Source organism: Lissotriton helveticus, chromosome 11 (assembly GCF_964261635.1).
Source record: "Lissotriton helveticus chromosome 11, aLisHel1.1, whole genome shotgun sequence".
Lineage (NCBI taxonomy): Eukaryota > Metazoa > Chordata > Amphibia > Caudata > Salamandridae > Lissotriton > Lissotriton helveticus.
The window spans coordinates 469,079,840-469,103,912 of NC_136072.1; the positions used below are offsets into that span (position 1 = coordinate 469,079,840).

The 24,073-nt window shown below is 42.7% G+C and overlaps 1 protein-coding gene across 1 annotated transcript in view; it reads left to right on the top strand.

Moving 5' to 3' along the window:
• MYO7B (myosin VIIB) overlaps nt 1-24,073 on the top strand; it is a 1,196,498-nt gene that overhangs the window by 394,270 nt on the left and 778,155 nt on the right. Inside the window, exons 16-19 of the mRNA XM_078666047.1 lie at nt 8,646-8,783; nt 12,402-12,557; nt 14,186-14,278; nt 17,440-17,534. Of these exons, the coding sequence (XP_078522173.1) occupies nt 8,646-8,783; nt 12,402-12,557; nt 14,186-14,278; nt 17,440-17,534 (482 nt within the window). The remainder of the gene's footprint in view (nt 1-8,645; nt 8,784-12,401; nt 12,558-14,185; nt 14,279-17,439; nt 17,535-24,073) is intronic.

The window sequence follows — 24,073 nt, forward strand, 5'->3', positions numbered from 1 at the left end:
GGCACAATATTAAGGTTTGTATAGCGCTGTATTCCACCATGTGCTACTCAAGGCGCTGGAAGCTGGTTGCTGCTATAGCCCCTCGTGATGAGTGCCCCCGTCTGGTCCCCACCTGGATAGGATCGACATTAAAATCCTTCCTTTGCAAAGCCTGCTGATATCAGAAGGTGACAGGCAGGCCTTTGAATGGAAAAATATTTAATAGTGCAGCCACAACATTCATTTTGGCGCCCTGGTCTATTTTCTGCCCTTGTCAGACCAGGCAGAGAATATATTAATGGGGAAAGCGAGAGAATGAGAGGAAAAAGGAGCAGTACTGGTTTGTACATTTTTGCTCGGGCTGCTTTTGGTTCCCATTCCAACTCTGTTTGCATTAGCGTTAGTTTGCGTCTCTCTACGTGCTGATGATCGGTGTTTTGGTTGACAAATGTGATTTCTCCTTTCTTTGTTGCTGCCAACCCGTCCTGCTTGTATCGGATGGCGCCAGCCTGTGTTCACAGCTGCTGATGAACATTCTTTATTCCTGCTGCTCTGTACTTGTTTGCCCACAGCTGGATTTCATGTTATTGTTACAGCATTCACTCGGCCTCCTAGGGATATTTTATTAATCTGCTATGCAGCTTGGCCTGCTTAAGTCCAGGGGCGTGACATGGGTCAAGTTCGTTTAGTTGGGACAGGGCCTTGGCCTGAATTGCCATACCTAGATGTGTATTCAGTGGAACGTCTAGCTGTGGGTTTCATGGCTGTCTATTTCAGGGTGCTATGAGAGCACCAGTCCTAAACCATGATTTGCAGAATACAAGTTTAGACTTCTATGTAATGCCAGCCTCCCATTGCTGGTAGGTGAGCTCCTCTGTCTGGGGCATGGACTTCAGAAAGCCAACCCCTGCTTAGATCTAGTATTTCAATGATTTCTGTGTATTAAATGTAAAGTGCACTGTCGCCACTTGGCTTCCTGACGTCGAGACTACTAAAGGTAAAAGAGTAGCTTGGACACGGATATTAACGGAAAATAAGGGGTTTCAAGGCATGCCTGGAGGATATAAAACTGCCCTCTTTCTTACTCACCAAGCGAAGGTTGATCCAAAGCATGGGACCTGGATAACTAAAAGAAAGACCTCCTTCCTCCTCCAAGTGCTGTCTATTCCCCTGGGCACACAAATCTGTAAAATGATGGGCGCGAAGCTGCTTGCTCTACTTACATGTACTGCTGTGAGGATTACCTGCCTGCTGTATCTCCATGATTTGTTGAAACGAGTGCCTCTCTGTTATACCTATGCGACCGGCTGGGAGGTGTGTTTGCCTGTTCTATATGGGGACTCCTAGGAGACCTGCCTAACTGCTCAGATATGTGCCTGCCTGCTCTATCTCTGTGAACTAATGGCATGGGAGGCTAGTCTGTCTTGTTTCCTGATGGACACTGTTTCTGTATCCCTAGTGCCGTGTACATCCCGATGTGCTGCAAAATAAGTTTGAATCCCAGCTGTGGTGCAAATTGTGTACTAAGGGGTTGTGTGCGTGCCTGGGCGTGTGTGCGCATCTGTGTGTGTTTGCCTGTGTATTTGAAAGCATCTTTGTGTGTGTGTATGTGTGTGTGTGTGTTTGCCTGTGTATGTGAAAGCATCTGAGTCTGGGGATGTGTGCGTCCCTATGTTTCTGTGCCTATATATGTGTGCGCATCTGAGTGTGTGTGCGTGCTCTGCTCACCTACCCAAGTGAAGATTTCAACCTGCCTCAACTCTCCCGGGACATTGCCCCCTGTCTTGTGGATATTAAACGAAAGGTACGCCATGCAGCGCTGGAGGCATTTGCCTTGCTGGTTTCGTCCATGGGTTCAGATAAAGCCAGCCTCTTCAAGGCCGTGGATATTTTGGAACTTAATGAGGAGGGGGATGGAGTGATGCATGCAGTCCAGGCAAGGCTAGCCAGAAAAACCCTTCCCAAACTTGATGCACAAGGTCTAGTAGACTATGCCACCCCTCTACCTACCTCTGCTCATGGAAGAGGTGCTCACATTCTTCCAGGAGCGGACCCAGACTGGCTTCTGTCTGGATGTAGGACTCAGAGTGTGCACACTCCCAGCGGTGACTGTGCCCTCAGGCGCCACGGATCCTACAATGACCTACTGCTTCTGGCTGATCCCACCGTTGGAGCCAGGAGGGTGTTAAGCGCAGGTAAAGGGAAAAACAAACTGCCTTGGGAGAATGATTCCGCTCCAGTAGTGGGAGTTCAAGCGAAGGATTCCCTATATGCCAAGGAGCTCCAACAGGTAACTGTGATTTCTTTCATGAGTGTGTGTGGCTGGCTCTGGGTGTGTATGTGTGGCTGGCTCTGGGTGTGTGTGTGTGGCTGGCTCTGGGTGTGTGCGTGGGGATCTGAGTGTGTGTGTGTGGTAGTAATTGCTGTCTGCTGAGCGCGTCCGTAGGGTACAATAGGTCTCACATTTGCAAGAGATTAAGCTAATGGCATTGTAAATGACAATGCCATTTATTTATCTGTTTTCAAAACCAACACATAAATACAAATGTTGTCATTTACAATGCCAATAGCTCTAACTTTTCCAAAGGCGAAACCATTGCATTGTAAATGCTTGTTTTTATTATCTCTGTGGTTTAAAGTGGGCACGTAGCATATGTAATTTTACAGTCTTGTTTTCTCATAACAGATCTTCTGAAATGTCTATATTAAAACAAAACTAGAATAAAAACCCCTCTACTATCCACCCGGTTTCCTTTATTTTATAGGAGACAGCAGCAGGATACTCTAAATATGTGTGACAGAGCGCTCTACAAAAATCTTAAAATTGGTTTATTTTCATACGTTGATGCCCACCTAATGAGCATTCATAATATTCACTGAAACCCACGTGAATATTTGAATTGGTTGAATGAACAGTCTCTTTTTCATTTGCCTCATATTGGGGCTACTTGTTTTGTATATTTGTTCCTGGCAAATATAAATCCACCCTATCTGCTTGGCCTAGACATGCCGGGACACATCAAGGGACTCCGTACTTGTGGTTATGGCAGTTATGTAACATTACAAAATCCGTTCCCTAAACTCTGATTCTAAGTCAGGTTACACTGTACAATCAATTCCATGTGTCCGTATTTAGAGCGAGTGTGACATCAATGCACTCTTAATAAGACAGCTGAGACATCTGCTAATTTTTGGCAGATGTCCTGTATCTAGCAAACTCTAAATAAGAGCCTACATTCTTTGAAACATTCCTCACCCACGGTCTGTGGCTACCGCTGTGGAGCTAATTGCTTATTCCCATGTCCCATTGTTTGTTCGGTTTGTTACTATTATTGAGTGAATATTTTGATCAGGGCCCTTTACATGGCGGGGAATCTATGGTTAGGCACTTTCATTACTTTCCTCCTAACAAACTTTATGAGTAGTCTCCAACCTGCTGTTTTGCTGCCATGTTATTACTAAACACCTTAAAAACCTACCAGGCAATTGTCGCCTTGACCATCCTACAGAATGTGCTACAATCACCATGGCATACTTGTGTTGTGTGTGGGTAATGTTTAATGCTCATTTGTTTGGAAGAGGGATAGTATTTGACAATGTTTTGTGGTCATTTGTAATTTTTGTAGATACAACAAACTCTTACTTTGACAGTTTGCTTTCACTTAACAAACATGTTTGCCCTGTGGGTGCTTCAAAATGGCATCTCCTCGGCAAACCTGCAGTGCTCTGAAGCTATCACCCAGTGTCTCCCTTTAGACCACAGAGATCCACGCAAGTCAGGCGGGAAACTCTACATAAGGGTGTTGTTCTTCACCAGAGTGGTGGAGGCCGTGATTTCGACCTCACCTGGCAAACCAGCATACTCTCTGCCAAGGACTTAATGTCACCCCCAAGTTCTTTCACATTATGATGAAATCGTTTTGATGATCCTAAGAAAGAGATCTTATCATCCACAGTGATAGATGGATCCTGTTCTTCACTCAAAGCCCCTAAAACCAGGTGTCCTGAAGGTAGACACTGGCATTTAGCAAAACTCACTCTTATGTGGTGACAAACAGATCAACATTATGGAGAGGTCTCGGACAGGGAAGAGTTTATGTACTTCCTGTCTTCCCCACTGCTGTCTTGAATGATGGAGGCCTCTTTGAAGTATTTTGAGAATACTCCATCTTCAACTTCTGTAAATTTTTTACAACGAGGCACATTTTCTTGACGTTAATGGTAAATTGATTTATTATTTTGTAGCTACTCGCCTGTTACAGTATAATACCAATGTAATCTTGGGAGAGAATAGCAATAGAATGGGAAAATGCTTATTTTGTTTTCTTCTTGATGGTTCCCTGGTAGCTATCACAAAAGATAAGCAGACTTCTCCTGTTGCTTGGCTGCAGCTTAGGCCTTGTGGATAGAGCACTAAAGGACATGAACAGCCGTGTTGAGTGAAGGTGCGCTGCAAAACTTTGCTCCATCCACCACTATTCCCATCAGTCCTTTGAGGATCAGAAAATATTTCCTAATTCACTTTTAAAGATTATAAATTATTTATGTTTTCACTGATGAGCCACTCTCCAAAAGTAGATTTACAGTTTTTAAGCAGCCTGGTGTCAGGCCCCTTTCCTGTTCTGCTCATTACAACATTAGGCTTTAAATCTGCCTGTTAGACAAACTTTGACAAGCTGAATTCCCAATTGAATCACGCTATCAACATGCCCCACCTTTGTACCATGAGGGTATGAACCTGCCTTCCCCCTTATGCATACAGTGCTTGGTTTTGTCCCCTGGAATATGGCATGCTCAGCCAAGTGTGGGGCAGCATCGGCAACAAATGAAATTCTTCCTCTGCTTTTGCTACACTTGGTCCACAATTGAGAGGCTTTCATGAAAAAGGCATGCTGAAGGGAGCTTACCTTGGTGACAGTGGTGTTGTTTCCTTTTTTGAGGGAACAGATGGGGTCACAATGCAGCTTGGGATCTGACAGAGAAGGTAAGGGTTACTTTCAGAAGATTAAAAGGTTCATCACATATAGAAGCTATATCCGTATAGTGAAGCTTTGCACATTTGAAACAAAGTGTATGTCTGAGGGTTTGTCTGACAGCATACTTGTTTAGCAATTAAAGGTAGCTGTTTATGGCGGTAAACAGCGTTTACAATGCAACTTTTACCACCACGCAACTTTTACAATGCAAGTCGTTACAACGACTTGCGCTGGGGGGCGCTGTAGGATAGGGAATAGTTTAATTGACTATCCAAAACCTTCCCTACTATCCACGGGGACTGGAGTTGGAATAGTAAATTAAACTATTCACTATCCAGCGCCCCCCAACGCAAGTCGTTGTAACGACTTGCGTTGTAAAAGTTGTGTGGTAAAGGCATGCTTTGTAAAAGCATGCGTGGTAACGACATACATCCTTTATGGCTGATGAAAGTAGTGAGTGAGGATTACGAGTTCAATTCCCTCTTTTTTACATGTTTGTTTATATGCTTATGAAAGGAACAAGTAATAGCAGAGAAGACTAATGGTAGCCTTTGGGGTTATTGGTTAATTTCTGTCCATGTTCTCATTATTTACTAGCCTAGCCTTTAGCATATGTTTTGTGAGCAAAAACAACAAACTGATGGATGGAATGCTTAAATTAATCTCTTCCATTAGTAGTCGCTCAGGGCTGCATACCAATACATCGTTTTTCGCCCACCATGCCACCTAAGTTTGGTCCCTGCTATATTCAAATCAGTCTTGATCCTGTTTCTCAAGGGAACAGTCCAGCCCGAACATCTAGGCCAAGTCCTCCCTATACCAGAACTCGAGCAACCCTGGACAGGTTTTGCACTTGTTAAGGGCTCTTCAGACGGTATAGATTGGTTCCAGTGGCATAGTGAGCCAGGGACCCACAACTGGGCATACCTGGCACGCTTAGGGCGTCAAATGCAAAAAACACATGGTGATGGATGGAATGCTAGAATTAATCTCTGCCACTGGCAATCGCTCGGGCTGCATCCTAATCCATTGTTTATTGCCCACCATGCCACCTCAGTTTGGACCCAGCCATGTGCAAATCTGTCTTGTTACTATTCCGCATGATGCAATTAATTCAAGTATTCCATCTATCACCTTGTTTTTGTATTTTGTGAGCAGGCAGAATTCATCCTTCTGTTTGGGATCATGGAGGTAAAACGAACCACGGAGCTTGATATCTGTCTCCTAAACCTTCTTCAAATTAAACTGTAGGAAGGGTTAGTAGGAGCATTTCATGGAATTCCAAAAGATTTCCTAGCCCTAATCCTCCTTAACTTTTGTCAGCAAAAGACACTCATAAGTTAATTCAGGAGGCTGTTGCTGATACCCTAGCTATATAGAAAGAAGTATAAGAGGAGATGTAACTGTGTTCTTTAAGGCATGATGATGGTTCCTCCTCTTCTGCTTCAGACCCTGGTAAAAGTACTCCCATTTCAGGCAAGTACATAAGGAGAAGGAGACGGGCGGCTAGCCTGGTACTAGATTGTGTCAGCGGGCATGTTGGGTTTTCAAGATGTGGCCCATTTGAATGAATCACAAGGGCTTTTTTGCAATGCAACAGACCTTCAAATTAGTCTCTCCCCTTGCATGTCAAAATGAAGGACGTAATGTTCAGAGAATAAAGAGACTTGGAGCACCTTAACATCCCATGTTTTTCGCCAAGGATGTAGATTTTGCACAATGCTGATGAGATTCCTTTGCATTCAGTCAACATTTATTCAATTTTGGCTACCTTGTGTGGGCGTACATCGGTCAGTCTGGAATACGCCACACTTTCTTATCCTGTAGATAACAAAATAGAGAGTCTTTTAAAGAAATTATATACTGGAAACAACTTGTTATTGCCAGCATGCACTTATGCGGCATATGTAGCACAGTCTCTTGTACTTTGAGTGCTTAACCGCTGCCATGCAGGAGGGAGGAGACTATTGTGGAAATATGTTCCTCATTTCCAGCAAACAGACCAGAGGTCTTGACTATGAAGGTGAAGGAGCGGACAGGTGTTCTGTTGAAGGCCATATTCAGTTTTGTTTAAGGTCTGTGAAGATGTCCAGTATTCGTAGATACTGAATATGGTCATCTTTAGCACTCTTCTTATCAGGTATAATGATTGAGTTTGACCAAGACTCCTGGAGAATGGAACAACAGGCCTTCTTCAGGGCCCATAAATCCACATTGTGTTCATAAAGGTCCATAGGGACCCCGTCAGTAGCCATAGCCATGCCGTTTGGTCTAGAAATAATAGAAACTTTATGTGCCTTGACATCTAAGACAGTAGGATTTAAAAAATAAAGAAATATAGTAAAGAAATTGCTGTGTGGCCAGAGATACAAAATGAATATTTTGAAAACAAGATACCCAGACATCTGTGTAATTGCCTTTATGTCAGAGTTGGACTTATTCTAAAGCAAAATAGTAAGACCACCTTTAGCCTAACTAATGCGTGAAGGAGTAGCTGAGGTAGAAGAAATAGAGAAACCATCTATAAATAGAGTAGATGTACCCCACCTTTCTTGTAACACAATAATACTAAATTGTTTAAACAAAGTAAGTCAGGATTATCTACCTTCCTCTGCAGGCTGGCAGGAAAGATAGATCTGTCATAAAGGCAAATGAAAGGGCACGTGCTCTAAAGGTATCTGTCGCTAAGTCAGTGGAAGCTCCTCCGCTAAGGCCCCACAGGAAATATAATATGATAATAGCACCATGTTTTTATCATTTTATTTCTCCGTACTGGCTCAAATAGGTGCCGGACAGGCTGCCCACAGAGCAGTGGGAGGAGTGGTGGCCATTTTCTAGGTATGCATGACAGTTTGGCTGGCTGTCTTGGGCTGGCCAAACATTTATGCGCACTTAGCTTGTTCTCCACCCGGCTATACTGCACAGCTTGGGAGGAGAACATGCACAGCCTCTCACGCCCTGTCTGAGAGGTGAACCACAGCGCTCAGACCAATCACGATGCTGCTGTTTTGCTGATGACAGCAGCTTCATGATTGGCTAGAGGAGTCTCAGAGCCTGATTGCTTCCTGTTGTTCCTGCGTTGGACGGATGGAGGAGAGGCGGCTACCTGGAGTTAAGTGGATTTGTATTTTTTTCTTTTTTTAGCCTTCCCCTCCCCAGCACTACTGCCCCGTAACTGTTGCGACTGCGCTAAATAAGGAAAAGGGAAATTTGAATCTCCACTACATTGCATTAGCTTAAATCAAACAATTCTAACATGTCAGGTTAAGACACAAACTGATAACTAAGTTAATTATTCTGATCCACATAACGCTCGGAAACCCAGTTTGGGAAGCAATGTGCTTTATAAAGAGTAATGGTGTGAAAACATGCCTTATGTGGTTTAAATTGGGCAAATAATAAGATGCCTCCCCCTACCGCCCCCCCCTCCCCGGCCCGCCTCTCCCCAGAGTCTCTGTTTGGTATCATGTGTGTTAGGAACAAGCTATTTTATTGTTGGCAAATGCATTTTGTTTCTATACGCCTGGAGAGAAAAATAAATAAACACTAGAATCAGTGGTAGGCGAACTGCATGAATCCATGCTGCAACAGTTACATTCTTCTACAATGTAAGTGGGTCATGAATTTGGGAGCTTGCTCGGATGCTTGAGAAGCAGCATTGGTGATGCCTATCATTCTAATCCTCTACAGATTTCAGACACAGAAAGACATCTTTCAACGCTTGGCAGTCAGTTTAAGCAATCGCTGGAGAAGCTCATGAAAATCTTGGAGAGTTGCCAGCCCTACTTTGTGCGTTGCATCAAGCCAAATGATTTCAAGAAACCATTGGTAAGATGTCAGGGTCACACTATAATACTGGTGAAATGAGATGAGTGAAAGTATAAATTGTGTAACTACAGTAATATGAACATGGAAAATATCTAGGAAACCCTCAAACTGAGGGTGTGGATGGTCATGAGAGGATCTGTATTAATCCGTGACACTGCTTAGGAGAAGATGAGTAATATTTATTTGATAAAAAGCTAAGAGCAGATCTTCAACATTTATTTGACTAGTTGTCAGTATTAAGGGACTGATTTAGCGTTTTGTGAGTATTTACTCCCGCTAAATAGAGGGTCCTCCACCCACCATATTTAGAGTTGTCTGACAGCCCTCCGGACAACTCTAAACTTTATCAGGAACCTCTGTCACGTTGGTTCCTGTCAATGTAGTGAATGTTTGAGAGTCAGTACTGGCAAAATGAAGGTCCTGTCACTTTACTAAAAGTTTGACAGTCGCTACCATCAAAATGAAGGCACGGCAACAAACTTTTAACATGTTTTTGTTTTTCTCAAGAACAAAATCACAAAGCTGGATTTCGTTTTTGAAAAAAACAAAACTAATGTCCCCTTCACCATTGGAGTTTTCTCCCATAGTGTGAGGGTCAGTTAAAACATTTTACTGTCCCATTACTCCACGTTTTTGATGAAGCATGTGGAAGAGTAAAACCCAGCTATTCAGCCTCCCACTCTAAATCTAGAGGTCAGTTATATGGCCAAACCTCTGATGGCCTTTACTCCGGTGGGCCACCAGAGGAGTATGTCAGTGACTGAGATGAAGTAGTATGTCAGTGACATACTGAAGATCACCCCATCTGCAGATCAGGGCGGGGTGACCGTCAGTTTGATGGAGAGGGTACTCCGTTACCGTTGCAAAGGCGTACCCTCTCCGCTATACTCTAAATCACTCCCTAAATCTGTAACACCAATTGGTTACATGTCTAAAGTGGATCTGAAACACTTATAAAATTAGGGAAAGCAATTATAATATGTTTATCAACATATCAACATGGAGCTAATAATGAGAATAGATTTATAACAGTACTCTAGTAACATATTAGAATTTGATTTGTAACACACCGTTGACTGATGAAATATAAATCCATTATATCCTATGGGATTTATATTCCGGTGGACTGGATATCCGTCACCGTTGTGATGGAGTAACCTGTCCACCAATATCAAAATCAGGGCCTGAGTCTGTAACATGGGTACAACAATCAGAGAAGTTATATAACATGTCTCTGCTAACATTAGACGCAGACCTCTAACACTTTTGTTGTGCAATGTTAGTGGTGGATCTGAATCATGCAAATTAGTGGTAAGAAAACGATTTGAGATACTTTACTGGTCATACTTCAGAAGTATGACTCCGCTGAGGTTGTATGGTGTAGACCTGAACACTTCTGTACTTGGAACAATGTCAGAAGTAAATTACCTCAACAGGTCATGTGTGAGGAGTATATGTGCAATTGTAACACTCATCTGGTAAGATGTAACCCTATACTGGTAAAGGTCCTGGGATAGATCTATAACAATTCCTTAGCCTGAGGTCAGGACTACATCTGTAATACTAGTACGAGGCCAGGGGCATCAATGAATTAATGAATATTCCCCTCAGTATGTTGTATTATGTTTATGGTGTAAGTATGTATATTAGGATTTCAAATAGCAGATTGGAAATATTAAGAATAGAAAATAGACAGCTTGATTCTGAGCTGATTCTGAAATAAGCTAGAGGACTAGGGGCCAGATGTAGGTATCCAAATACCGGTCGATAACGGCCGAAAATACCGATTTTCTGCTGTTACCGACCGGTATTTGGATACTGAGATGTAGGGCATCTCAAAATACAGATTCGGTAAATTTACCGAATCGGTAAATTTACCGATTCGGTAAAATTACCGAATCGTTAAAATTACCGAATCTGTATTTTGAGATGTAGGTGGCACTGTAAGCAGTGCCACAGGGCTTTAAGGATTCGTTATTTACTACCAACTATTAGTTGGTGGTAAATAACGAAAACCTGTGTATATGCAAATCTGTGCATGTACACCTGTGCCATGTGGCACACATGCATGCCCTAAGGGCATGTATGTGTGCCACATGGCACACAAGCACTAATCAGGGGTGCAACAGGGTGTCAAAGTGACACCCTGCCACCCTTGTATTATTCGGTATTTACCGAATCGGTAATTACTGATTCGGTAATTGACATTCATTCGTATGGGCCTCCAGGCCCATAGGAATCAATGGCAAATACCAAATCGGTAAATACCGATTCGGTAATTACCGATTCTTACTGATTCGGTAAAAAATACCGAATTATGTATTACCTACATCTGATTTACCGATTCTAAAATACCGAATCGGTAATATTCGGTATTTTAGAATCGGTAAAAAAGATTTACCTACATCTAGCCCTAAATGTGGTTACAAATAAGAACTCATCAACTAAGATACAACTAAGATACAAAAAAATCGGTTCCTAAACTGTGGGGTATGACATTCACAGATACAGGTTCTCGATCCTCTGCAATCTGATGGGCCAAGAGCAACATATTGATTACGAGTTCTGTTAACCAGCTTTGCCAATTCTTGATCCTTGTTCTGGTACATAACATGGGGCCACTGTGTAGAGTGGAAATTCACCCAAAATCCCAGGTAGGATATGAGCACACCAGAGCAGGGAAAAGGGTCAATCAGATTCCAAGGATAATTGCTACGAATCTTGACACTATCGCCGTATATGGAGGGCACTTCACCTTTAAAGAGACAGTTTTAGAATCCAATGTACCAGGAATCTTTCAATAGCTCTGGAACTTCCTCCAGCGATTATCTGCAAAATAATCAGTCTAGATGTTAAAATGTCGAGATGCTGATCCCCCTTTTAAATGCAGTGTCTTGATTTTCGGGCTGTGTCTAAGCAAAGAAACATTGGCAAAGCCAAGAATGTATGTTTAATATGCTAACACTTCATCATAAGGACATTGAAATAAGAAAAGAAACGAAAGACTTGCTGTATTGAAGACCACTTTCCTTTGATGCAGTCCTGATGTTGCTTCTACTTCAAATAAAGGTCAGATAGTAGAGGAGCCTTCATTATAGTTGTTTTCTAGTTTCTGTGACAGAGAATGAAAAGATAAACGATGACAAAGGCTTCCTTGACACCAGACCATTTTTTGACATTCAAACAAAAAGAGGATAGACAATGTAGTCTTCAATGTAGCCAAACGTTAAGGTCTATGAAACAAATAAACAATAAGTAACGGCTGGCAGCAATTATGAGAAGCCACTTGAAATGGGTGGCTGCCAAGAGGAACAAGGAGTGCACAGGAAAAAGAGGGAGAGGCAGGATGGTGATAAAAGAGGGTGGCAGATGAGGCAATGGGGAGTGTACACTGGAAAGAGGGAGGAGCTGATGCAGTGCATCACTATATCACTCCCCTGAGTGCCCTACTTCCCTGTTGTGTGACATGGTTGACCATCGTATGCCTTGTGGAAGCAGTCTGCAGTCTGCTCAATGCCAGTGTGACACCGGAGGGGTGTCACACAACATGCTTAGGCCGAGAATTCCAGTTCTCAGGCTCTGATACCATTGTAAATGATTAAGTATTTTCTTCTCCAGCTCTTCGATCGAGCATTGTGCATTCGACAGTTGCGGTATTCAGGGATGATGGAGACGATCCGCATTAGGAAATCTGGCTACCCTATCCGACACACGTTTTTGGAGTTCTTTCAGCGCTACCAAGTACTGCTGCCACGAGCATCTATGCGAGACAAGGTATATGGTATTATAAAAAGACGAATCTTTTTACTGGCCTTGTCACTAAGGAAAAATTACCTAGGAATCAATGTTAATTACTATCAACCTCAAGGCAACAGACACACAACATTTCTCATCTCTGCACACTAAGATCCTCATTAAGGGTGGGGGACAGAATTTCTTTATGCAATTCCACTCTGTGCAATCAAAAATGACATGGTGTTTTTGCACATGGTTTTCCCCAGTGCCACAACACCAGATCTAATTTTACTGACTCATAAAAAAGCTGTAATATCACTTTAAGCATTGGCTGCAAAAACAGTCAGGTTTTTCCCCAACCCCCACACAGCCCAGTCCCTCTCGATTCTGTGTCTGCAAAAACGGGAGTTTCAATGCTCTCCTCTTCCAGGGCACTTCTTCCACTACCCTCCTTATCCCCCTTCCCACAACCCACGCCAGACAGTAGCCCCTACTCCTGCTGTTTTATGGCCAGTAAAACCATGTTCACACAGTTCTTCCCATTCTATGGGGTTTACATGGTAATTGCACGGTATTGAGGGGTATGGTAGATAATATATGGAAGCCGAGTTTGCACACTACCAATTCTGTGCAACGCGTAATGATTCCCCTAATGTCAGGACCTCTCTGAGCTCAAGCACCTCAACTTTGTTTCTTTGAGACCTTCACCCCCAAAACTCCAACAGGCTACAGTTTCTTTTAGGCTGGATATTAGGCTTTTTTGTATCCTGCCACTAAAATTAGCTAACATTCAGAGTTCAATTAGTCCAGTTTTGCAATCTGAGATTATCCCAGAATATTTTAGAGCCTGTGTGTTTTCAATGTCTGCAATCTCAATCTAGAGGTTGCTTACAGCTCAGAACCTTCGATTATCTTCTCATTCCCTGACCTCGCTGTGTACAGACACAACACTTCTCTGGAATCTTTATCTCAGTCTCTCATAGAGATCATGTTGTTCCATTGCCAGCGCATTCAATCCCAAAGCCTGTCAGAGCTCAAGCACTTCTAATCTGTGGTAGGACCTGTCAGTGCCCATATACTTTCAACCTCTGGACCACCTTTCCTAGGATCTCTAGGACCTGCGGCTTCCTATTACTATGCATGCTGAATCTCAAAGCCCCTTTGAACTCAAACATGTCTCAAGCACTCAAATTCTCCGTACAGTGAACCTCCACGAGCACATATATTACCAGCAACTGCACTCTGCACCCCCAGCTCATAGGCCTCTCAGCACTGAAGAATATTTTGCACTCCCAATTCCTTGCCCTCTCAGGGCTTAGGCACTTCAATATAGAATGAACAGGGAATTCGGCAGAAGAACGATGCCTGTAGTTCTAGAAGTGTTTGAGCATTTGAATTGTCCTAGATTCATTCAGCACATACATAGCCCTTTTTTGTTAAGAAAACATTGAATATTTTTCAATTTTGCTAACCTGCCGCCTCAGTATGCTTATTTTGTTCCACTGAATATCAAGCATATCGAATTTTTTCCCCAATGCCTAGACCCCATTTTGAGTGAACAAATTCAGAATCATCATAATTTTGAAGTTCAGCGGTTATTCGTTGTAACAGGTTGCCGTAGCCATTTTGCTTTATATTTGCTGTAATTATGTCTCCTGGTTCTGTAGGGCGATCCACGTCAGTGCTGCATTAGCATTGCTGAGAAAGTGCTTGGAAAGAATGAAGACTGGAAAATAGGAAGGACTAAAATTTTCTTAAAGGTATGTCATAAAAAAGGGAAATTGTTTGTTAGGTGCGAAATGGAAAAGGATGGAATAGGGCAGCTGAAAACTGCCATGTTTCTGGGAACTTTCTGGTGAATATATGATCTGGTATTTCGAGCATTGCAATGAGAAGGGGAATTTAGATATTGTGTGCAATTGAGTGTGCACGTAAACTATGTATTCATGAACTTTGTGATGGTCTGAGTGAGTGAACAGAAGTGTTATTTAGCAAAAAAGAACAAAATAAAAAACGTAGAGAGGGTGGATCACTAGGAAATTAAATTAAGCTTTCCTCACTTCTTAATTTACTCAGTCTGCTCACGGCGTTTGTTACAATTGATCATTCCTTTGTATCCTCTACTCTCTTCTTTCTTGGGGCTGTCGAATTCTGCATTGCCCAGTTCTCCATTTAACTCTTTTACCTTAGCCTGTAGAATGACCTGGTTAGTGCATTCTTTTTTCCATCTGCACTGTGATGCTCTTTTGGGTCCTCAGATCTCTTTTACTCTGTGAGTATTCATGGCCTCTATTTATTTTCACCTTCATTCTTTCTTGCCACTTCTATGCTGATGATCCTGAGATATTTTTCCCCTTCTTCTCCTAAATGTCACTCCTTCGCCATTCCATCACATCCTGCCTGTCTGGGATCGTATGAATGTTGGATGACAGCTCACTTTCCTCATCTTTAGTCCAACTAACCTGTTGCATGCCTTTTATTTGTTCACCTTGATTTTTTGTTAGTCTTTCTGTCTGTCCTTTTGAAATATTCTCTCTTGATAACTACTTCTGTCTTCTCGTTGGTCTTCCTGACAGTGCTTTCTGTCTGCACCACTCTTTGCAAATCGCCTCATTTTCAAGCTAGCCAACTCCCCCGCACTTTCCGAAGGCCACCTCTCTTATTGCTGTGCACTGGCAATGTATGCGTTTTCCACATCTGTACTCTTTTTTTCTACTATTTTTTCTCGCTCATCATCCGCTTTCTTGTTACCCCTCCAATCCCTGGAATGCTCACCCTCCCCTCTCTCAGCATCACCCCGTCACTTATACTGTCACTAATTCCGTAAAGTGCTTTCGCTTTCCTCTTCTCCCTAATTTCCTTCCTCATCATTCTACCATCTGATCAGCCACTGAATTGAATATTTTGAAACGCTAGAACAGAAAAACAGACAAAGTAACTGCAAAGGCCATAACAAGTGTTGGCAAAGCCAACAGGCCCTGGCAGTGAAACCTATTGGATTTGCCAATCCTCTTGTGGCATAGATAGCCACTGTGCTTGCGTATCCAAGGGGGTTTTTCAGAATAGTTTTTAGCAGATTTCAAATGCTGTTCAGAGATGTCCTTTGTAGATATGTACTTCCTGGGTGTTATCTTTGATTGCATATAAGTTTATTTTAATCTCATTCAAGAATGGTAAATGTGTATGTACGCTCGTCTGTGGTAGCCATCTTTGAATAGGAATCCCAAAAATTAGACAAATCAGTTGTAGGGGCCCGCCTCACATGTGCGCTATCATGTTATGCTCATGTTAATGCGATCTAGAAAGATGGGTTTCTCTCAAAACAATTGCATAAGACAGTCATAATTGGTGTAACTGTTCCTCATGCTCTGCATGTCCAGTGTCACTGCACCTTTGATGCTTACATCCGCCGGAAGTATTGTATAAAAAGCTGAAGTGCTCCCGGGTTCTCCAATTGGGAAATGATTTGGCAAGAATCACGTGTGCCCTCCAGCAAAATATTGTTCAGGTAGCCCTATTAGGAAGGTTGAGACAAAAGAGTTTTTATCTTATTGAGGACATTAGACGTCCTGAAATTGTGAGGGGGTAGACTTAGGGTTTAATAATATCTGAGTGAGTAAACTTTGAGATTTTAGGAGTTTTATCCACAAACTAATTTTTTAAGTCTGAGTTGTCAGTAAAAGGCAATTTTGAGGTGACAGAGTCTCAGTGAGTGGAGAATTTGTGACATCAGAAATTTCTGGGAGATATGGGTTACTAATATTTAGACTTTCAGGGAGAGAGCAGTTAGAGGGGCCGATTCACAGATAACTTAAGGCAAAATCATAACTTACTACTTTTGGTATTCACAGACGTAATTTAGTAGTCTTAAATTAGGATTTTGTCTTAAATTACGATTTTGTCTTAAGTTAGGATTTTGTCTTAAGTACGATTTTGTCTTAAGTTAAACTTAAGACAAACTTAAGACAAAATCGTAACATAAGACAAAATCCTAACTTAAGACTACTAAATGCCTTCTGTGAATACCAAAAGTAGTAATATTATGATTTTGTCTTAAGTTAGTTCTGTGAATCGGCCCCAGCGTGTGTAAGAATTTCTATGAATGTTAAATTTTCGTTGTTTGGTATTTGGTGAGTGGTGGTTTTTGTAAGTCCCCATTTGAAAGCTGTCAGATATGGACAGAGTTATAAGTTTAATAATAAAGAAGTGGGATGTGTCCTAAGAAGTGTATCTAAAATAATTTCCACAAGAAGGGTGGTCTACGTAACTAAGGGATCAGCCTAATACTTGTGAAAAAGGATCATCTGCTTGACAAATTAATAAATAGCCAAAACCAGCAGGCAACAAGATATTTAGTTTGCAGTTCCCATAACCGATTATATAGGTAAATTGAATAGAATACAACAGTAAGTTAGATATTTAATTGGAATTAAATAGTATCTTTTGGACCTGAGGTACCAGTGGTAACCAGTGGTAACTAAACGTGTCCATCATATTGCATTGTCCCATATCACAAAGGAGGTTTCCAGTGAGGTTACTTTGAAGCTATGTCATGTGGCAGGCAGGTACAAGATCATTTTCTTCAATCGACAAACAACCGAAATAGAGGGCATGAAGAACACTGGTTCAGTGTTTGTTTTTAGCTTTGCGAGGGCTCAGCCATGGCAGGCCCTGGCTCACAGAGAATGCTCTCTGATGCTGGTATTGAGAAGATGAAGTAGAAAAAGGGTGTTTGGAATTGTGAGATGTGAGTGTGGTAGAAATATGTCAAGTATAGGTAATGCCAAGTGTTCGGTATTTTGTAAGAGATATGATTTATAATTTGAGAGCTGAGTGTGACCTCTTAGTTTTCAGGACTGTGTGCAATTTTTGGATGGAAGAACTGCGTTTAAATGAGTAATCTCTTCATCTCTTCTTTAAGGATATGCATGATACAAAACTGGAGGTAACACGAGAGGAAGTTATCACCTCAATGGCCATCCTCCTGCAGAAGGTGATACGTGGTTACAAGGACAGGTGAGTTATTTATGATGGATTTTATTTTAGCATTTTTAGTTAATAATGAAAGTAAATAAAGTGAGGTAGCAACACCATGAAGTTCAATGCCTACAAACTATGGGGGTGCACAACTAGAGGGGTGAAGTTGGTAATGCACCTCATTTTAGGTAGTTAAAGATGTGTGCAAAGGGTTACTGAAAATCTCTTCATTATTCCCAAGTTTTCCGAAATCCACAAAAAGGGGTTGGTTATTAAGGATTTGTGCAATGGACTGCAGTGGAGGACCATGGAACACTGTTGAAGTTTCCAAGGCTGCTTTTGTCACTGAATTTAATTTCATTTATAAGCCCCAGGTTTATTTTGACTTAATACCTCTCCAGCATTGTATCTTTCATAGATTCACATGCTAACATTATTCCCTTTGTCAGACTGGGATTCCTAGTACTTTCAAAATCTTAATAGCTATGCCCATACATCTCAGTCAAAATGGCTCAAACTTCAGCCAGTGAGGTGTAACTTCTAAGATATCCACTCCCTCTAAATGCCACCATAGCATATTTCTACTATGCACCCTTTGTGAAGGAGTCCCTGCAGAGAGCTTCGCTCTTTACTATCCCAAGCCCAATTTTTACTGCATTTTAACTTCTACTTGGTCTTTTCTGCAATTCACCCAAACATAGCTTCAATTCCAACCATCAGTTGTTTCTAGAGTTTAAATTACCAGTATCCCCTGGCCCAGGAGGACTTCACCCACTACCACTACGGTAGAGAAAGAGGTGAATTCCTGCTCAGACTGTGGACATAAAAAAATGTGTGTTGATGATTCACACAATTAGTGTATTTATAGTAATTATCTATCCCTCAGACCTTCTTGCTATGTAATCTGCAAGACATGTCATTCAAAAGCTCTAAAGGACAGGCAAAGGTGGCTGGCCGTATATCTTCGTGAGAAGGTGATGCCCCCTCCTCTGTGTATGATTCCGTGCAAAGTACTCCTTCACAGACTTCCACAAATTGAGCATAAACAAGGAAGAATGTGGAGCGTGTGCAAGGATACGATGAGTACTCTCTTCAGAGCCCACCATATAAAGGTTGCAGAAGGGATTATGTATGTCCCTACAAGTCCAGCCATCATTCCAAATAACCTGGGTGATGCAGGTTCCGGTCATATTCATGAACACCATACATCACATGATGGAGGCCTTTCAAAAGTTAGTTCCACATCTGCATTTTCCTTCACAGTGCCACCAATATGACCACCTCAGAAGCATCTTCTGGTGCTACCTAAGCCATATCAGATGCCATCTTCACAAGACTTAAAAAACAATTCCACATTTGGCGTCATGACCAGTGTCTCAGACACTAATACATATGGGTGACAGCAACTTGCTGAACAGTCATCAAGAAACATATCGGAACAAATCTGAAGGTGAATTTGTAGATGAAGAGTAGGAAGATAATGGTGATCACCAAGATGAGGAAGAATGGAGGGACTTCATCTTCTCAAAAGAGAGAAGCAAACACCTCCTCATCCTGACTCTCCACCAAATGACATTGTCATGTTCCATGCACTGCTATGAAGAGCAGCTAAGAAGGTAGACCTCCCAATATCGTTTGTGGAACAGCAGTTTGCAAGCCTTGCTCAGGTCCACTTTGTTCTTCCTGAAGGTACATGTGAGAAAACCTGACATGCTCTTCGACAGACACACACCTTTTGGCAAACATGAAAAATGTGCTGCACAGTATAAATTCAGACACTGATATAGTACTCTTGCTAGGATCCCTACAGTACAGAAGTCCTCCTGCCATGTCCTTTTGTGATTCCAAATGTTCATAGGTCTAAATTTGGGCCTTCAATCATACCGGGAGACAAGGTTGCAAATACTGCCCTTCAGGCAGTCCAGCTAAGACCAAGGCTATTCCACAGACAGAAGCCAAGTTCATTAAGACTTACCACAGGTCAGCAGGGAAGAAGAGAGGCTCTTCAGAATTGCTCTCCAATGATATGACTAAGCTGAGCCATGCACCCGCCTCCCCAAAAACCCAAATACAGGCCATAGCGAAAGAATCTCCTATTGCTTAGTACCACAGATAGTGGAGTCAGGGCACTTGGAAAAACTGCCCAGTCTCACATCCAGGAAGGAACACCACTATGGGAGCTTAAGTAGGAAATTCTACTTGTTCTTTTCAAACGAGCGAGTGAAAAGGTGCCAATCTGCATTTTAACTCTGCAATCATCATGGGCATTATGAAAATGGGACAATGAAGACATATCTTTGACCTTAAAGAACTCAACAAGTTTCTGAACACACAGTCAATCAATCAATAATAAACTTTATTTGTTCTATCGAAATAGACCATAAAAGTGCAGAAAGATAAAAAGTTACAGCACAGGACGATAAAAGTGATTTCCATAACGTTAAAAAAGTAGGGAAAATGTGTACAATTACAGTTAAAAAACGAGAAAATGGGAGCAAATAAAGATTTCAGTTAACGATCTCCTATCCATTTCAGTCTACCCAAGTTTTCACTTGAAATCACTAATCAACATTTAAAAATATTTACAGAATATGCAAAAATAGAGAGGTAAAAAAACACATAATGTACCTAAAGCGATACAGCTTCTCTCCACCGGCCCGGTTAAATACCACTAAGGAACAAACCATGCCCTAGACTGGAGAAACATATAAAATGGTGACAGCATGAACTTAAGGACACTAGCGGATAGGCTAATCACAGCTTGAACTGAGACTAACTGCGCACCTCAAAAAGCTAAGAACATATAACAAGGAGTTGCTGGAAAGCATTTCCAAGAAAATAAAAGCTGGTCTGACCTGTATTAAATTGCACTTCTTTAAAACGGGAACAAGATAAGATTTCTAGGAAACTCATAAAAACTGCGAAACATTAAAAAATGCATCATGTCCTGTGGAAACTTCCCGCTGCAGCCACAGTGAGGAAAGCTCTGACCCCTATGTGCCCCACCCAGATGGGCCTGGAGATAATGAGAAAAGGTCCAAATGGAACCTGGCCAGTAAAAATCTGTTGTGAGAGCTCAGTTGACTGGGGGCGAGTGTTTGATTTGCTCGAGCGCTCCGTCCATCATCCCCTTTTGTTTCGCTTTGTTCGCCCTAAGTGTGGCAGGGTATGCTCAGACGTGAGTCCCTTGCTCACTTGGTCACTGGATTCAAGATAGCCTGGCTGATGAGGATTATGAATCCAAAACCGGTCCCAGGATGCTTGTTTCCGGTCCATGGAAGACATGGCTTGGCAGTTCGGGCTGTACTGTTCCCATGAGGCACAGGGTCAGACTGATTTGCATATAGCCATGTCGGAAATGGGGTGGCTGAGTGGGCTAAAAAATGGTGGTGGATTAAACCCAGATCAGTTGACTGGGGGTGAGTGTTTGATTTGCTCAAGCGCTCCGTCCATCATCCCCTTTTGTTTCGCTGTGAGAGCTTTTCAGCCATAGGAGATAGGGCTCAGTTGCTGGAACAGTTTTCAATGGAAAATACCCATGCACACTAGGCTTCTTCAGCTCCTCTTCTTCCCTGTCCATCTGACATTTTTTAAAGAAGTTCTCCTTCACCCAACTCTGATCTCTCTTACTCATAGTCTCTGGGTTGGTGAAGGGATCAACCCTTCCCAGGTCTGCAAGACGGTCCCTCACGTACTTAAACCAGGGAATACAGTGATGGGAATCCAGGGAAAGGCAATCAGTTAAATTATCCTTACTTAAAGCGGTTCCCTTCCTGAGCTACAAGTTCATCCACATTGCTAAAGGACAGTAAGACAATAGTTCAGAAATGAAAGCCGTCCCCAGTTCTTCATGGACTATAATAGACGGAATACACTGCGGTAGGCATGAGACTTTAAAAAAAAGTATTTTCAACAACCTGAAGTTCCTCATGCGGCTTGTGTCCCTAGATCTCACTGCCGTAGGTCACCTTAGAGATGCACTTGGCCTTATAAATCTTTAAGAGAGCCTGATCAGTCTGTTGCTCAGCCTTGGTGCAAAGTTAAAAATAGCAGTTTGCCCTGACAAAGTCTCCTTTTTTCCTACTGATAATGGGACGCCGAGTCATGGCGGCGTCAAGGACTACTCCCAAATCTGAGAAAACGTCAGTCTTGGGGACTGGCGGCGAACCCACCATGACGGTGTAAGATTTAGTGGGACGTGAATCTCCTGCAGAACAAAGGATTTGTTGTTATGCACTCGCAAGTCCAAATCCTCCATGAACTGGACAAACAAATTCAGTAATATTTGCAAGCCCCTAACTGTCCTGGCCATAAGCACAGGTTCGTCGGCATACAAATGGACTGGAAGACTCCGCCGGCCGACTTGTGGACAATTGGATGTCAACTGCACTAAGGTTTGCTCCAAGTTGATGACATACAAGGTAAAGAGGAAAGGGGCCAAGATACACCCCTGTCAAACCCCTCTCTCTATTGAGAAGTGGCAGGAGACACTCTGATCCTTTGTATATTGGACCGCCCCCTTGGTGTCTCTGTGTAAGTCCCTCAAAAAACATACGATAGCCGGACTACCTCCTAGGGACAACATGATCTGCCAGAGCTTCGATCTATTAACTAGATCGAAGCCGAGGACAGATCCATGAAGACTAAGTAGACAGTGCTGGTGCGCGCAACAGTGAACTTGTTGAGTACCAGGTACAAATTAAAAATGTGGTCCACTGTGGTTTGACCTGAACGAAAACCATATTGGGCATCAGACTTGATGTTATTGTCCTCTGCCCAAGTAGAGAGCCTATTAAGGATGATGCGCCCCACCACCTTTACCACTGAGTCAAGTAGAGAGATGGGCCTGTAGCAATGGAATTGTCCCGGTATCCCTTTTTGAAGACTGGTACAATTGTAGATAGGGCCCAAGAGGACGGACAGCCGGACACAACTGCAGGATTAAAAACCTCAGCAAGGGTAGGAGCCCAAATGTCCATGTTTGAGATACAAAAGGTCCGGAGGTATCCCGTCAGGGCCCGGAGCCTTCTTCTTTGATAACCCTGCTATACCATCTCTAACTTCCTCCAATGTAAAAGCCACATGCGGTAATCCCTCGCCTAAGCACAGGTCTACCTTTGCAGCGGAGGACAAGAACATGTTCTCTAAGTGCCTTACCCAATCGTCTTCCGGAACGTGTGAGTCCAGGAGATTAATGTAATCTCCTGCCAGGAAGAGATTGTTAACTATACTCCAGAACTTAGAGCTGTTAGTCAGGGTGCTGGCTTATATAAGGTTTGTCCAGGCCTTGTCTTATAAAGCAGATTTACGAGTGGCCAGAGCAACTTTATAGTGTTTACGACAGGCCTTAACAGTAGAGGGGTCTCTAGGTTTCATGCCAAGGGCTATTCTTAGGCACTTAGAGGCTCATGAGCATTCAGGATCAAACCATCTCGGAACTGCAGGGGGATGCTGCACCACTGGAGCCATTAGAAGGCTCACGATTGTGCCAGAGATAGCATTAAAGGCCCCTAAAATATCTGATGGCTCAGCCGAGCGGTCTATACAAGTTACAAACTCTTTATGACACCGGGAGAACAGGTATTCATCGAACTTATCAGGGGAAAGCTGAACCTACTTCAATCTCCTCCCACCGTCCATGGTTGACGGCAAGCCCCTAGGTTCCCCCTATTTATTTGAGCGGCCCAAGACCAACGAGTAGAACTACAAGCAGGGTTACGGTCACTGTGCTCACCCTCCTGAATAGCAAAGTCCGAAATAAAAGCAAAAAAAGGGGGTGGAAACCAAGGATACATCAATAAAAGATTCACACGCTCTACCAGTGAAAGTGGGATTGATATTGTTGCTGTCCAGGGACAACTTATTCATGTATAAAGTTAAATCTTGCTCATTTACATAGGCATTAAGTATGTTGCCCTGTGGCGTGTGCTCCATGTGCAAACCGGGGAGCCGTGCAAAACCCATATGTTCAATCCCTCCTTGCCTCAGGTCCCCAAACAAATGAATGTTACAATCTCCTGCAATCACAAGGTTAGTGTTTCTCTGATTTTACCGGCACAGATTTCTCAGGAGGGAGCCCATCCGGGAGATGTTGCAGCCTTCAGCAGGTGAGGGTACAGCATTGTAAATTTTCAGGACCAACAAATTAGTAGATCCCCTGGACTCTTCTTCCTGCAAGGTAGAAGAGTCCATGGGCACTGTTACACAGTTACTACAGAGAGCCAAGGAGAAAAAACTGACCAGATCCCCTTAGCTCAACCTACAAATGACGGGGTGGCTGATACAAAGAACGTTTTAAAACCCTCCAAGAAAAAGTTGTTAGCAGTAGCCCACGTTTCCTGCAGGCAAATTATGTCATACTGTTTTATCAAGAGGATCCAGCTCGGATCATGAAATATGTTCGCCAATCGGGCAATGTTCCAGGAGATAAATTTGCATTTAGGAGGGGCTGAAGTGGTTTGCCCCAAGGGCTGAGTTGGCGGCTGAATCAAGAGGGTCTTGGGATCAGGTGATGCTCTAGCGGACAGTCAATCACAACAATCAAGTGATCCCAGTGGTGCGAACCTGTTGAATGTGTC